This window comes from Zonotrichia albicollis, chromosome 3 (genome assembly GCF_047830755.1).
Source record: "Zonotrichia albicollis isolate bZonAlb1 chromosome 3, bZonAlb1.hap1, whole genome shotgun sequence".
NCBI lineage: Eukaryota > Metazoa > Chordata > Aves > Passeriformes > Passerellidae > Zonotrichia > Zonotrichia albicollis.
Genome location: NC_133821.1, coordinates 37,831,743 through 37,846,170, shown reverse-complemented (window position 1 = coordinate 37,846,170; position 14,428 = coordinate 37,831,743). Strand labels below are relative to the sequence as shown.

General features: G+C 42.0%; 1 protein-coding gene across 3 annotated transcripts in view; it reads left to right on the top strand.

The window, feature by feature from the left end:
* The first annotated feature begins 2,227 nt into the window (after positions 1–2,227).
* Positions 2,228–14,428, top strand: part of SRBD1 (S1 RNA binding domain 1) — a 124,513-nt gene continuing 112,312 nt past the window's right edge. The window contains exons 1-9 of one of the 3 annotated variants that reach the window (XM_026791097.2): positions 2,228–2,389; positions 3,585–3,692; positions 7,482–7,578; positions 8,824–8,900; positions 9,304–9,472; positions 10,373–10,723; positions 12,201–12,367; positions 13,524–13,641; positions 13,796–13,934. In XM_026791097.2, coding sequence (XP_026646898.2) covers positions 8,824–8,900; positions 9,304–9,472; positions 10,373–10,723; positions 12,201–12,367; positions 13,524–13,641; positions 13,796–13,934 — 1,021 coding nt within the window. In that variant the 5' untranslated portion in view covers positions 2,228–2,389; positions 3,585–3,692; positions 7,482–7,578. Of the gene's footprint in view, positions 2,698–3,584; positions 3,693–7,481; positions 7,579–8,823; positions 8,901–9,303; positions 9,473–10,372; positions 10,724–12,200; positions 12,368–13,523; positions 13,642–13,795; positions 13,935–14,428 lie in introns of all 3 variants that reach the window. The other 2 variants (XM_005483087.4, XM_026791096.2) reach the window with 2 other exon arrangements.

Here is a 14,428-nt window from a genome sequence, read left to right as displayed (position 1 = left end):
AATAAATCTTATGCATCTAAGAGAGGAAAAGTAGTTTATGATTCAACTAATTTTACTGAAAATTATCCAGATTAGGGAGTTTCAAATGTTCTATACTTGGATTTACATCTGGTTGGTTCTTTTGTGCTGAACTCAGAAATAATTGGGTAAATGTCTTTTTAAAGGCTTAGAGAAACGTCAGTCTTAATCTTTTGCAGCAGGGGTCACTATAAACAAATCTACAAAAACCTGCCAGCATAGAATATATATGCCAGAACAGACAGACAGAAAAATTACTGATTATAGATAAGGAATGGTGTCATTGTAGACAAGCATGAGAAAGAAACCCAAACATTTATATATAGGTAATTTCTTTTAAATCAGTTGTACAGGCTTAGCCTATCCTTACAAGAACAGTGACCTAATTTCAAACTATTAATAGAAGAGAAGTAAAGTTGCCTGCATGATATGTACTTAGACATAGGAATTTTAATGCAGTGCATCAAAGGAGTCAGATGACACAGGCAGTATTTTTATATTCTGCACAAAGTTGCACTCTAAGTATTACAAAACTTAATCAGACCAAGTCTTTAAATATTACTTTTAAGGTATTTATAGTACCAATCTTTTGTCCTTAGTTACATAGTGCACTGAGTTCCTATACTTATTTAAAAGTTGTTTTGGCATAAGAGTAGAATCTGATCTGAGGTAAAAAGAATCAGAACCTTTTCTATTATAAATGACAACGTTTCATCTGAAAACCTGATGATCTAACATGATTTCATGCTCCCTAGTATTACACTTAACTACCCTTTGCTCAGCTCTTAGTAGTCCAAAACTCCAGGCGAATCAGCTCTGAGCCTGCAAACACTTGCACACTTGATTAGCCTTAAATATGTGAACAGTCCTATTGAAGGTTGTGAGTCAGATCCTCAACTCGTGTAAATCACAGACCCTATTTAAATCAACAGAGCTGTGAGAATTTATACCAGCTGAAGATTTGGCACCAAAGGTAAAACCCAATGCATAAAGACAAGTACGTGCTAAGTCTCTCTCCAGGCCTGTGAAAGCTAAAGAGGTCAGGCAAACTCCATGCAAAGAGAGCAGTCACACTGCATTGAACATTATTGTGTTTAAAACCATTCCAGACTGTTAAACACATATTTATTATAAAGTCAAGATGAAAAATTATGAATTATTTAAGTTTATAGCACCTTAGTTACATTTAAGATGTTGCTGTTCCAAGGCTGGAGGACAGCTGGCTCGTAGTTATGACCACAAGTTACAAATATTTATGATACAAAGCAGAAGACCTTTTAGGGTAATGGAAGCTCGAAAGGCTGCTTTAATATAGCAGTGTGCTTGCTCCATGCTTCTGGTGATGGCTCCAGAAGCCAGCACCCATTAAATTTTTTGCACGAAATCCAGACTTCGCAGGATATTTGCTGAACGCTAACTTAGAAGATATGGATGATAAAGGAATAGGTAGAGACTGCAGGGAAACATAACTTCAGATGGAATTGTAAGGCAGGCACATAACCCTTGTATACTTTTCCCAGCACTAGTGTGCAAATCCTTTAAAGCAAAAACAATGCAAATTTTAGAGGGCGTGGGTAAAGAACATGAGTATGGTATGTATATTGGGATCTGCATGTTTCTATCTACTCCGGGGGCTGAAAGGGCATGGATTTATTTCTGCGTCTTCTGCAGTCACCTTTGACGCAGTATCTCAGCTTCACACAACGACGACTTCTGCTTCCCAAGACCGCCGTGAAAACCCTGCTTCCTGGCTAACACCTTTCGATCTCCCATTCGCCCAGAACCGAACCGGCTCATTCCTGCATTCTGCTCTTAGCCCTTGGTTTCAGTGAAAGGTGGCTGATGCTCTCGCCGTGGGGCGCCTCGGGGTCGCTGGCCCTCGACCCCTCACCCCTCACAGCTCTCGGGGCTGCTCCCGGGGTGGCGGGGGCGGCGTGAGGGGCAGCGGGGACGGTGTGAGGGGCAGTGCGAGGGGCGGCGTGAGGGGCAGCGGGAGCGGGGTGAGGATCGGTACGAGGGGCGGTGCGGGGAACAGCGAGAGGGGCGGTACGAGGGGCGGTGTGAAGGACGGCGTGAGGGGCGGTGTGAGGGGCAGCGAGCCCGTCAGCGGGGGCGGTGCCAGGGGCGGTGGGGGCGGTACGGGGGGCGGTACGAGGGGCGGTGCGGGGGGCGGTATGAGGGGCGGTGCGGGGGCGGTGCGGGAGGCGGTGGGAGGGGCGGTAGCGGCACCGGCCCCGCTCCGGCCCGGCCGCGCTTCCTGCGGCGCGGCGCAGCCGCCGCTTCCTGCTCCGCCCCGCGGCGCGTCGGGCGGCGAGCCCGCCATTGCCGCCCCGGCGGCCCTTTCAAACGCGGCAGCCGGCGGCAGCAGGGGGTAACGACGGGGGAGCCGCCCGCCCCTCGCTGGGAGCGGGCTGGGGGTGAAGCAGGGCGGGCAGCGGCGCCGTGCTGGCCCCGGCGCCCTCCGTGCCACGCCGCAGCGCCCGGCAAACGAGGGGTTCGCTCCTGTCTCGGTTGTGCAGGACGAAACGAGTCTGTTCTTCTCCCTCCATTCCCAGCCCCTCTGCCTGGAGAGAGAAGTGCCCGACCCCTGCGAGGGGGTGAGCGGGACCGCGATGCGGGCGGGCAGCCCTGGCTAGGCTGGGACGGGCCAGCTGGAAGGGACAGGAAGGCGATTGAGAGGTGGCACATTCCCGTGGTTCTCGCACGGAGCTGATGCCCTTCCCAGGCGGCGAGGGTGGCACGTGGCTCTGCTAGCCCTGGCTCTTGAACGCTGTCCGCATATCTGCGGAAATTGGTGTCGCCAGGGAGAGAATAGGGCTTCGGAGTATGTAAAGTGTATTTTCTCGGTGGCATTTCTGGGCCGAGAAGCAGTGATTTGGCGTGGTAGTGAGTCACCGAACAACAAACAATGCTTTGCTCTCAACTTCCTTCTACCTCCAAGCCTCCAAAATGAGTGTTCTGGTGTGATAAACTCTGCTGGGTTGTAGTCATGCAGAAGAGATGTGTGTTCTCCATATCCTTTTGGGAGTGAAGATATCCCATTACATGAACCAGGATGGATGTGTTTCTCTGGGGCTGTTTTGGTAGACTGGAGAAAAGGAATGACTGCACATGATGTAGCCACCTATTGCTGTATCAGAAGCAGTATCCCTGATTTTGGATAATGCCTTCATAGGTGGTTTGAGAGCACTGGATTGAGGAAAATGCATGAGAAGGGTTTGTGCCCTCCCTTTCTGGGGCAGACCTCTTCTGATTCACATGCAGTGTGCCGCATTACATGGGTTGTTCCTTTTCTTCAGTGGTACCACTAATTATAGGAACAGGCATGGGATAGGATGCACCTTCTAGGGGCACAATTTTTGTGCTTTACCTTTTTGATGATACTTCTGTAAGTAAAAACAGTAGGTGGTGTTCCTACTGGTTCTTACACCGTTTCCTCTCTGATTAGCTTTGAGGACTGTTTTGGTGTATGTGTGTACCCTGTATGTCTCTCTGTTTGTTTGTGGTTGTAATTTTCCAGTTAGTGCTGAAGGATCCTAAATTGTTTTCTGCCACTCCTTCCTCAGGCAGGCCTGACCAGCTTTGTACAGGAAAAGTGCTTGGAAATCTGCACTAGCTTCTCTGAGCAACAGTGTCTGGGAGTTCTCCAAGGTTTTAACCTCAAGAGGATTACAGTAAGTTGGATTTGTATTTGGAAGTACAACTCAGTTGACTTATCTCTGCAGGATAAAAATCTGCAGAGACAGAAAGATTTCTATACAAGTCTCTTCCATTGGTCTGCATACCATCTTTTCCCATTGTTGCTGACTGTATGCTCACATTTTTATATTTCTTTTCCTTAGAATGTTATTGCAGTGAAGGTATCTTAAAATGACAAGCAAAACCAACCTGTTGAGGCTCTCCTTATAATTATGGAAGTAGCCATTCTGCTTCTACTTAGAATGGCCCAGAATTCCCTTGTCATATGGGACTTGTATAGTGCTCTTTTTGGCCTGCTCCAGGTGCTTAATGTTATAAATGCTGATTTGGCTAGTACTGTTAGAATTAAGAAGAAGCTAAACTGCAAAATTCTATTATTGTTGCTGGTTTATTTGTGAAAGAAAAGCAAAGGCTGTAGAGCAAAGTTTGAGGAGCTTCCTGCATAGAGGGATCCCTGTTTTGTAAGGAACATGTTGCTTTGGATTAACTGGAAAAGAGATTCAGAAGTTTCTGCATGCTTTTCAGCTGGACAGGGCTTGTTGCAGTTACTGAAATGAAATTAATTTCCAAGTGTATTTATGATGGTGGTGGTGTTTTGGGTTGTTTGATTATGGGGTTTTTGTTGTTTTGTTTTGGTTTTTTTTTTTTTTTTTTTTTAATCCTGTGTCTTCAGGTAGGAAAATCTGTTAGGGCTATTTTTGAATCTGAAAATTGTTGCTCTACTGATAGACTTTTAAGAGTCGTGTGCTAGTGCAGGGACTTTTTGGGGGAGTTGGACAAATAGTGGTGGGGAGTGAGAATTTTTTTAACTAATTACTTTTAAACTGTTATTAAACTTCTCTTTCTGCAAATGGTTGCTTATGCCATCTGGATTCACATAAGAAGAAAATTATTTTTAATGGATTGTGCCTTTGCATGAATAGGGAGATTGAAGAGAAGAACAGTCTCTAAATGAGATTTTGATTGCTCCTTAGCATAATAAGGTCTTTAAAACCTCAATCTCCTTATATTCTGTGTGCAGCCTAGACCTGTTTGGGGAGAGAGACCAGAGAAATTATTATTTCTTTGCTGTGTGTTTTGTGCATACCCTTTTTAAGATTCTGTACAGTAAAGGATGAGAGCTACTTGGCCAGTCTTTATTCTTTGTGTAGCCTGACCCCAAACTACAGTAGCTTTATTTTAATGAGTAGCTGACAAGCAGGGAGAAGTGTTGCAGCCATCCAAATTGTGATGGGAAGCTCTGCATTGGGTGCAAAGGATAGAAGTGGTGGGAGCAAAATAGCTGGCAACAAAACTGATGCCAAACTATTTGTAGAGTGAACCTAGCAGATACATTTATCTACAGTAGCAATGATTTAAATAGTTTCAGCTCTTCTTCACTAGATAGGATAATGGCTCTGTGAATTTCTTTAATTTTTACCTGGAAAGTACTTTCAAAGAACATGCTGTAACTGCTGAGTTTTGTGGAGAAGCCAGGCTTTAATGATGGAGGGGTGTGTTTCAAGCAGTGATGCTTCATGCTGTCATTTGGGACATAGACAAGCAGGTGAGTTTTGATTCTCTTGAGCAGAGGATCAAGGGTGTAGTGTGAAGGCTCAGCATTAAGGTTTCAGCCTATCCTAGAGAAGCAGAACATCTACAAATCTGTACACAAATTTGAAATGAAGCAGCAGTCAGGGACTTAAGTATGGGTGTAAGGCCAAAGTTTCCAGGGCCTAGCTCATGTTGGTTGGTCATGGAAGTAAAAAATTGTTGGTGAGATAAGAACTGTTTATCTTAAAGAGCAGCATTGTCAGAAATTAAAAGATCACTGATAGTGTTCATAAAATAAGAAAAGGTGTGTTAGCTGATGGTTACTGGCCAGAAGTTTACTAGCCTCAGGTGTGAGAAGAGCTGCTAGAGCAGAGCATGTTGAATATGATAATTGGCAAGCTGGGGAAATCCTAACCAGAGTGGCTGGATAACTTGTGCACAATTCTGGGCACTGTGTGTTTGCTTCCTTCAGTTGATAAGGAAACACCAAGTACTGTGAACATCTGTGACACATCTGTGCCAAGGTACAGCGAAACTGAATACAGGCACAGGAAGGGCAAATGACCTGACTGGTATAAATAGGTTACTCTTCCTTTTTCAGTTTGGTCATTGGCTCTTCCACAGCTGTGGGGTTCTTCTGGATTTGGAAGGGACTGTCATTTCTTTCCTTGGGGTAAAAACCAACTCTCACAGGAATATGGAATACTGGAATATAGTTAACTGGAGCTGACAGAAAGTGTTAAAGGCAGTTTTCTCACTGAGACCAGTCAATCTGGAAAATATAATAGGAGATAAGTGGCCAACTTCACACTGGCTTGATCCCAGCATGCTGTGGGAGGATGCATAAAGCTGTTCCCAGTTCCCTCAACACTCGAGGTAGGGGATTTGGGGGACTGTATCCCCCCAGAAGTGGAGCATGTAGCTGGCAGTAGCTTACTGTCAGTGCAGCAGCCAGTGTTTGTTGTAGGTGCTCCATGAGGAATTAACAGTGTTTGCCTTTGCCTGTTTCTTGAGTCTTCCTGCTTTACTTCAGGGACTGTCTGCAGGCTTGCTTTCTGTATTTGTTATTTCTCATCATCAGTGGCATTTAGACTTGTTTCTTTTTCATCCTCTTCCCTGCCTCCCCCTCTGCAGTGAATCACAGAAGGGCTGTTTTTCTTAGTCATTAAATGTAGGTGTTTGCACACCCCAGCACAGGCGTATCAGGAGGAAAATTCAGCAGACAGCTGTCTGGCAATTTGAAATTAAACAAGAAGTACTTTTGTGGGTTCCAATTCATTTTTTTTTTTGTAAGCAAAAGTATATATGTAGTAGCTATAAGATTCTTTTCTACAAATAGGAAGCACAGTTAGTTTGTTGTATTCATTGTGAAAAGGGGAGGTTGTTATAATTTAGCCTCACCTTGCAGTGGAAATATGATTATTTTGGGTGTTTTTTCCTTTGTGATACCCCATGCTTGATATTTATCTTAGATATGCTTTTTTGGTGTTGGCTTTTATTTTCAGCTGTGGAACTCCATTTTGACTTCTGACCACAGCTTGTCTGTTCATAGAGAGTTACTAAGGAGCTCCTCTCCTGTTCTTCTGCAGATAAGGAGAGTTAGATAGGTCACTGGATATCAGGAAGTGCAATTAACTTTAAAAAATGAGCCTTGCTCTTGCCATAATCTTACTTTCTGTAACTGCACAAATGTTGAGATATTTTGAGCCCCTCAGTCACTTGAGGTGAAAGGGAAAATACTGATAGAAAAAAGGACCTTCCAGATGAGGTTTTCCTTCTACCTGGGCTCCTGGGTAGGCACCAGAACTTTCATGCTCCATGCTGAGTGTTCCAAACTGGCAGAGATGTTTAGGGTGGTGTTGCTCAGTAGGGGCAATGCTGACTTCAGGTGAGAGACCATGTATATTGGTCTTTTCCTTCTTACTTGCAGTGATTTAATGGCTAGTGATTTAAGCTGGTTAAGTGTTTAAAAACTGATCATTTTCCAAGACTACCTGCCTAGTTGTGTGAGCTGAAAAGAAGCATCAAGTATCCCAGCACGTACAAAAGAGTGGATCAGGGATCCATCTGGCTTGGATGTTAACTAGCTTTAAAAAATTGGTGTTTAATATTTTTTGTATCTCCCATTCACACCTTGAGGTATGATATAAAAATGGAAACATTCTTTTCATGCCTCTGAAATAATGAGAGTAAATAAGTAATAATTCAGAACTGTGGTTATGACTGTGCAGGTACTAAGAGCAAAGGAGCGCAGAGAAGCAGAGTGGCTGGATGACTTTGGGGGTGTCTCAGAACTAACAGTGAAAAGACACCTGGGAAGCTGATAAGGTGAGTAATATTTGTCATGTTCTTTGGAGATTTATGTTTTCCTGTGGTAGGTGTGTGTTCCAGCCAGTCACATTATGTAACAGCACAGAAATGCTGACCTGTTACTGACCAAGACTGTAGCTCAAGAAGGTGCTTTGCAAGTGAGCCAATGGTACTTTTTCATGTGAATCTCAATACTGCTTCTTTGACTGCAGTGCTGAAAATTATTGTCTAAATTTTTGTGCTGCCTTACAAGGAAAACTTCTGAAAGCCATTAATAACAAGTGTGTTCTAGTGCTTGAACAGAGGCCAGAATGAAGTTGGATTAAAGGGCATTTTGCCCTTGAGTTAAATGTCACTTTGGAAAATGCTTATCTGGTATGTATTGTGCAAACATGGGACTTTAAGGTTCCCATTGCAGTGGTAAGGCTGGATCAGAGGTCAAGGTATAAAAATGTGAATTACCATGAAATTGTACCAGATATAAGTAAAATATGCTTCTGAATTTTGTAGTATTTGAAATAAATTACAAGATATTTTTGCTTTCTAAGTTTTTATTTTCTGGCAGATAAAATTTTGAGGATACCTAACATTTTTTAACTAAGACTACTAAATATGATTATTGAAATTCATGGGCCCAATCAATTCTGTAACTGTTTAACTGAAATATAGCTGTTGTAGGTATGAATCTTGGGTCAGGGGAAAGTGTGTGCCTCCCCTTTTTACTTTTGGTGGTTGTTTTATGCACTTTCTATAATCCAAGGGGCAGTTCATTCAAAATAATAGCTCTCATTGCGCACACAAGTGACAGATAGTCTTTATATGTAAAAATCTAGCTTAAAATGGACAATTTCCTTGTTCTGTCCCATCAAAACCACACATGAGCCCACTTTACTAGGTTTTAGTTTGAGTTGCTATGCTTTTAAAATGGATGGAGGAAAGACTGGCATACTATATGTGGCACCCAACAAAATGAGAGAACCAGTACCCCTTTTGCTAGAACAGCTTTACCTGCAAGCCAAATAATTACCTCCATGTGAAAGAAAAGTAGTTTGAGAGGTTGTGCTGCTGGTTTGTTTGCTTAGTTGAAAAGATTGTTGAATGTATGCTGCTGTGGCCTAAATTCTTGGTTACTGAGAAAACCAAACTTGCTCTAGAGGAAACTTTTATGATTGCTGAAGACATTATTAGGGCACATTTGACAGTGAGCTGAAGAGAATACAGCTTCAACCAAGTTATCTTTCTCTCTTCTTTCCTCTGTTTCAGATGTCATCTCTACCAAGGAGGGCGAAATGTGTAGCCAAAGCCCCTACATCAGAAGAACTACCTTCGTTTCTTAATTCGTAAGATCATTTCTTTCCTTAGCATTTTTTATGGGTTTATGCTAGGCATGAGCAATTGCATGAGAACAAGAATCAGTTTCTAAGAAGTTGATTAAAAAGTTTTCATGCACAAAGCTTCAGTTATAAAATGCAGATTACTTGGGCTCCTTAATGCTCATAATGAAGGTAGGATGCAAGTGAATTGCCATTTGTCCAAAGAGTCGTGTGTACGATGTGTGTACACATCATAAAAGTTGGTGGATTGTTTAAGCTATTAGCTCTGCAGCAGTGTGGAGTCTCTCTACCTTTCTGTTAATTTTTCCTGTTCACTTTGTTTCATGCAAAAAACCACTCAAGACTAGCTCACTTATGTATTTTTTTTATTCTTCTCATAAGCAATATTGTTGATTCATTTGTTTTTCAGGAGCTCTGAATCAGAGGAGGAGGAAGAGGAGGAATGGGAGCCAGAAAACAAAATTGCCAGGAGACCTCGTTTGCCAACGAAAACTGAGGCAAAAACTAAAAAAGCTGCTGCTCCACGATCAACTGTGGCCAGGAAAATGGTCAAGAAGGTAGCAATAAAAGAGGAAATGGTGAGTATAAGCAAGAGACATTGAATTGCTGCTCTTGGGAAGTAGCATGAGCAGATTTTCTGACTCTGGTTGAATTGGTTGCCTGAGTCTCATCAGCTGATAAAATTCCACTGCTCCTGTTAATGTTCATTATGGCTTTATTTTGCATTGAAGTGTCCATGATCAAAAGGTCCTCCTTGAAAATTTTGGCCAATGATAATAGGATGTGGTTTTCCTTGGATCTCTTTCAACAATGTAAATAAAAAAATGCCTCTGTTCTCTCTGGCTTTGGTATTGCACCTTTGTCTTGTACTTTTTCACTGTTTGGGTATCACAAAAACAAGCAGCCTCTTACATTTCCTTGCATGGCTGTTCAACCCAGTAAGGATTGCGGTTTTATTGTTATTAATATAGAACAGAGTTATATTGAAAATTAGATACTTTTGTATCACATTATGACAGAAGCCAGTCCTTCTGACTTCTGAGGATGATCTCTGCAGAAAGTCACTGAAGAAGGTGTGGCTTGTCCAAGGTTAAACTGTATCTTGGCAGACCAGGTCTCAGTTCCAGTTCCCATGCTGGGAACCTAACACCTCAGAAGTGCTTCCCTACCCTGCTATTTCCTGTTTTCTTGACATGAATGGAAGCAAAGATTGTAGGTCAGTGTCTTCTGAAGGAAGGTCCTATTAAACTCTTTTCAGGATAATTTTATTTGAACTTAATCAGAGGTCTGCTTTGTTTGTATTGTTTCCTCCATGCAAGATATATTTCGGGTTACTTGATTTCTGGCTTGGTGTTTTGCTGCCGGAGACATTACTTGGGAAAACGATATCTGGTAGCAAGTCTTTTAGAGTTGAAGTGAAATGTTGAAGCACTTTGTAGCAGTCAGTGCTTAATATGGCTCTAATGTCTTTCTGGCAGGATGTATCCTTCCCTAATGCACCTCTCGAAGATAATAAAATGCAACTTCAAAAACCTAAGGAAGAAAATGCAGGCACTAAACCAAAAAGTTTAAATCGAGCACCAGAAGTGCCTAAGAAAATAGAAATAAATGCATTCCAAGGGAGAAACCAAAACAGTTCAGTGAATGATGAAAAACCCTCAACAAGTGTTCCTGTAGTGAAACAAGAGAAATGCGAGGAAGAGTCTGCATTTGATGAACCACCCTCTAAAAAGATTAAGTTGAATGCATGTCCTGAAGGAAAGCCAGTTAAAAATCTGGGAGGCAAGAAAATAAAAGAAGAATTTGAAATGAACTGGGATATTGTACAGGTATGAGACTTTTTCCTTTTCTGAGATACCAATGAAATTATTTCCTGCATAATTAGCCTTACAATCTTAATGTACAATTTCTGAAATTGTCATTTAACCTCTACTTAGGATATCATAAAATGTGTGTAAATATAGGTGTTGGTTGGTAACTGTCAAACTTTTACATCATCCTAAGATGTGTGACTTTGGGTGTCCTTAGAACAAAGCTTGCCTGTAACCGTTTGCGTGGTTCTCCTGTATGAGCACATGGGGTTTTTGGTGGATGCACACAACTGAAGCTCCCATAGGAAGGGATGCTGACAGATTTGGGATGTTTGTGTGCAGTTTTACAACTTAGTATTTAGTCAGTGTGGATCATTAAGTTGCAGAGACCCATTTGAGAGTGTTTATCAATTTATGGTTCTATTAAGGAAGGAGATTTGCATTACTCACACAGCAGTGACAACAAGGGAGATACCATCTTTGTTTTTGTAGGGTTTTAACTTTGAAGCCGTTCAGGTGGAGGCAGTTTTAGCATGGCTCTTGTGCTGGAAGCCTGGGTGTGATCATGGAAGATTTTAATATGAATAGAATGGGAATAGATAGGACATATTGTATTCATCATCCTTAGTACAGTCTGCTTAACAAAGATGTAAAATTTTGCGGGTTTTCTCACATATTCCTGGAAATACATATGGATAATTTGATCCTTATGTGTGCTGTAAAAGGAGTGAATGTGATTGTGCAGGTGTTACATTTTTAGGCTTCTGAAGGAAACTTTTGAAAGGCTTTTGTGTCAGCCCTCTAGGTAGGGTATCTGCTGTAGTGAAGTGCAAACAGATCTTCTTGGTTACCATGTTACTGAGATAAGCCACTTGCATAGAGTGTCAGTGATTCCATTTTGATACCCTATAACTTTAGAAAGCTCAACTTGTACAAAATCATGTTTAACTTTGCAAGGCTTGGTTTGTCTTGACACTGGCAGTAGTATTGCTAGTTTCCTGTTACTGGTTGAGTGGGATTTGGATCAGCTCTGGCTTTGTGGGTTTTGTTTGTTTAGCTGAACCATGAGGTATGTCAGTGTTGGCTTTAAAAAAATTCCAGGTTTTCTGAGTTGCTGTGTACAGACACATAACAGCATAAGCTGCTGTTTCTGCTTTGTTTTATAATTTTGGTGTGATTTTTTTCCCCTTGGTTGTTTTTTTTTTCTTTTTTTTTTTTTTTCTTTTTTTCTTCTTCCCAGGAGGTGCTGCTTCCTGCATCTTTTACTGTGGTTACAAGTTTCTGGAAACATCGGTTGCTGTATTTTTGGTGAAATGCTGGGTGTGGTGGCTGGATGCCTGACATCCTGTCTTGGGGAGGACAGTAGTGTCTGCTGGCCAGTGCAATGTTTTGGGAGTGGTTTTGCATGCTGAATGAGAGGCTGTTGAAAGCAATCTACCATCTCTCTTAAGTGTGTTTGGTTGTTGTGTTTGGGCTTTTTTCTCCCCTTTGCCAGGCCTTGTCAGAAACAACAAACGTTGAACCATGGGTGTGTGCCAACTTGATCTGGCTCTTTCAAGAGGAAAACACGATTCCTTTCATCGCTCGCTACCGCAAGGAGCTCGTCAATAACCTGGAGGCCGACGCCCTGCGGGAGGTGCAGCACGCCCTGGAGGAGCTGCGGTAAGTGAGGCAGCAGCACGGGAAGGGAGCTGGGTGGAGGTGAGTACCAATCCCTGCTGCTCCTGTGTCCCTTGTTCTGCCTCCTTGCACACACTTCAACTAATAAAGTAAAGGAACTAATCAAGAAAATAGTTTAAAACTGCTCGATACCTGTCTGGGGTTTTTTTAGGTCTTTGGGAGATTGGGTCTTTGTTTTTGCTTTTTGCTCTAAGGAGCGAGAAATCTAGAATGGTTAATTGCCAGAGAAAAATGAATATCTTAATTTCTTTGCAGTTTATTAAAACTGCACAGAAAAACTTGTACTTGAAGAATGGTTAATAGTTGCTAGAAATATGTAGCATGATGAAATGGAAGCTCCACTCTTAGAAAAAGAATCATTAGGAACCCTTGGCACCCTGCTTGGATCAGGAAGCTTCTAGTGAAGAGCCCTTCTTAGATTGGAGTGTACCAGCAGATGAGGTTGAACTATCCCAGATCACTGCAGGAAAGAAATGATCAGCAAAGCTTCTGGCAATGGATGAGACTGCTTTTGTTCCACCTTTTGAGTGACCCTGTGTTCTTGAGATGGCAAGGGAACAGACTGGTCAGCTGTTCTGTCAGCTTGGTGTTGTCCTCCTTGTACTCCCTGCTAACCCCTACCAAGAGATCATTTCCAAGGAGGGAAGGTGGCCTGAGACAGTTCTTGTCTTAACAAGTAGTTAAATAATAACAAAATACCTCTGCTGCTTGCAGGTGCTCCCATGTACCTTACTGAAGACCAAGGAGTTTAAATCTGGTAGCCTGTGCTTGATGCCGCAGAACTGTTTTGATATGAATTGTATCTGTAAATTGTATCTGTATCTTGTATCATCAGTGTGGATTTATTCTAGGGCCTTTTTATTTGGCTTCCAGGCCAGTAGTATTACAGAAATGCGTGGAGCAGTAATTACTATTAGTGTTACTTGATGATTTTTCTTAGAACTACCACAGGATATTTTGACACAGTTTTAAACAACCTGAAGAGAGAGAAAAATGGTTAGAAACTTTTAAATTATCAACTTGGTTTGTTGAAGGTTAACATGAGATACACTGCTGAAACTCTCTGAAACCCCTGGAAATGGTAATGGACAAGGTCACTGTGAAATGTAACTGTTAACGTTAATCTCTTGTGTTTTAGTACCGTTGCAAAGAAGACACACACAATGATACAGAAGTTGAAGAAAGAAGGAAAGTTATCCAGTTGCCTTTTAAAAGGATTGCTAAATTGTAGAACTTTGGAAGAATTAGACCATGTGGTCAGTACTCTAGTCATTTCTAGATCAACCTTAGTTTAAATGTAATCTTTATTGCATTACTGAATGGTGCATAATATCAAGTGCATAGCATGATTGAAATACTTTGCTGCTTTTTAATAACTGGTTTTCTTTTGTTTGTTCTTTTTGTTATAAGTCTGCCCCTTATAAAACTGGGAGTAAAGGCACCAAAGCCCAGAGGGCCAAGCAGTTGGGATTAGAACCTGCTGCTCTCTCCCTCCTGCAGAATCCTGTGGAACTCAATCTCTTTTCTTACATTAGACCCAACACCAAAGGTAAGTGCTGTGCTTCTTTGACCAGTAATGTTCTAAATGTCTGAAAATATTTTGAGAGGGAAATTACCTTAATGGTTCTGATGTTGCTGGAAGTTAGGCAACTACTTGAAATTCAGCAGTGCTTTTAGCAACATGTGATAACATGCTAACACATTTAATGTCTCTTCTTCAACCTGCTAACACATTTAATGTCTCTTCTTCAACCTTTCTTCTCTCTTTGTATTGCAAATAGTAATAACTGTGGTAAAGAAATGACATAAATCTGGAGACTTTCTATTGACATCTGTATTTATTGGTAAGAGAGAGGGAGCCACAGCACACACTTGAGACCTTTCCATTGTTCTACTTGTATTCCTGAAGATTCAATGCTGATTGTACGAGAGGTTTATGCTCATAGTCTGTGCAGAAGGAAATGTCACCCAGCAAAGCATATCTTAATGAAAACTGGCCTAGGGGATTGGGAGTGAGCAGGGGGGGTTGTGTCAGAATGACAG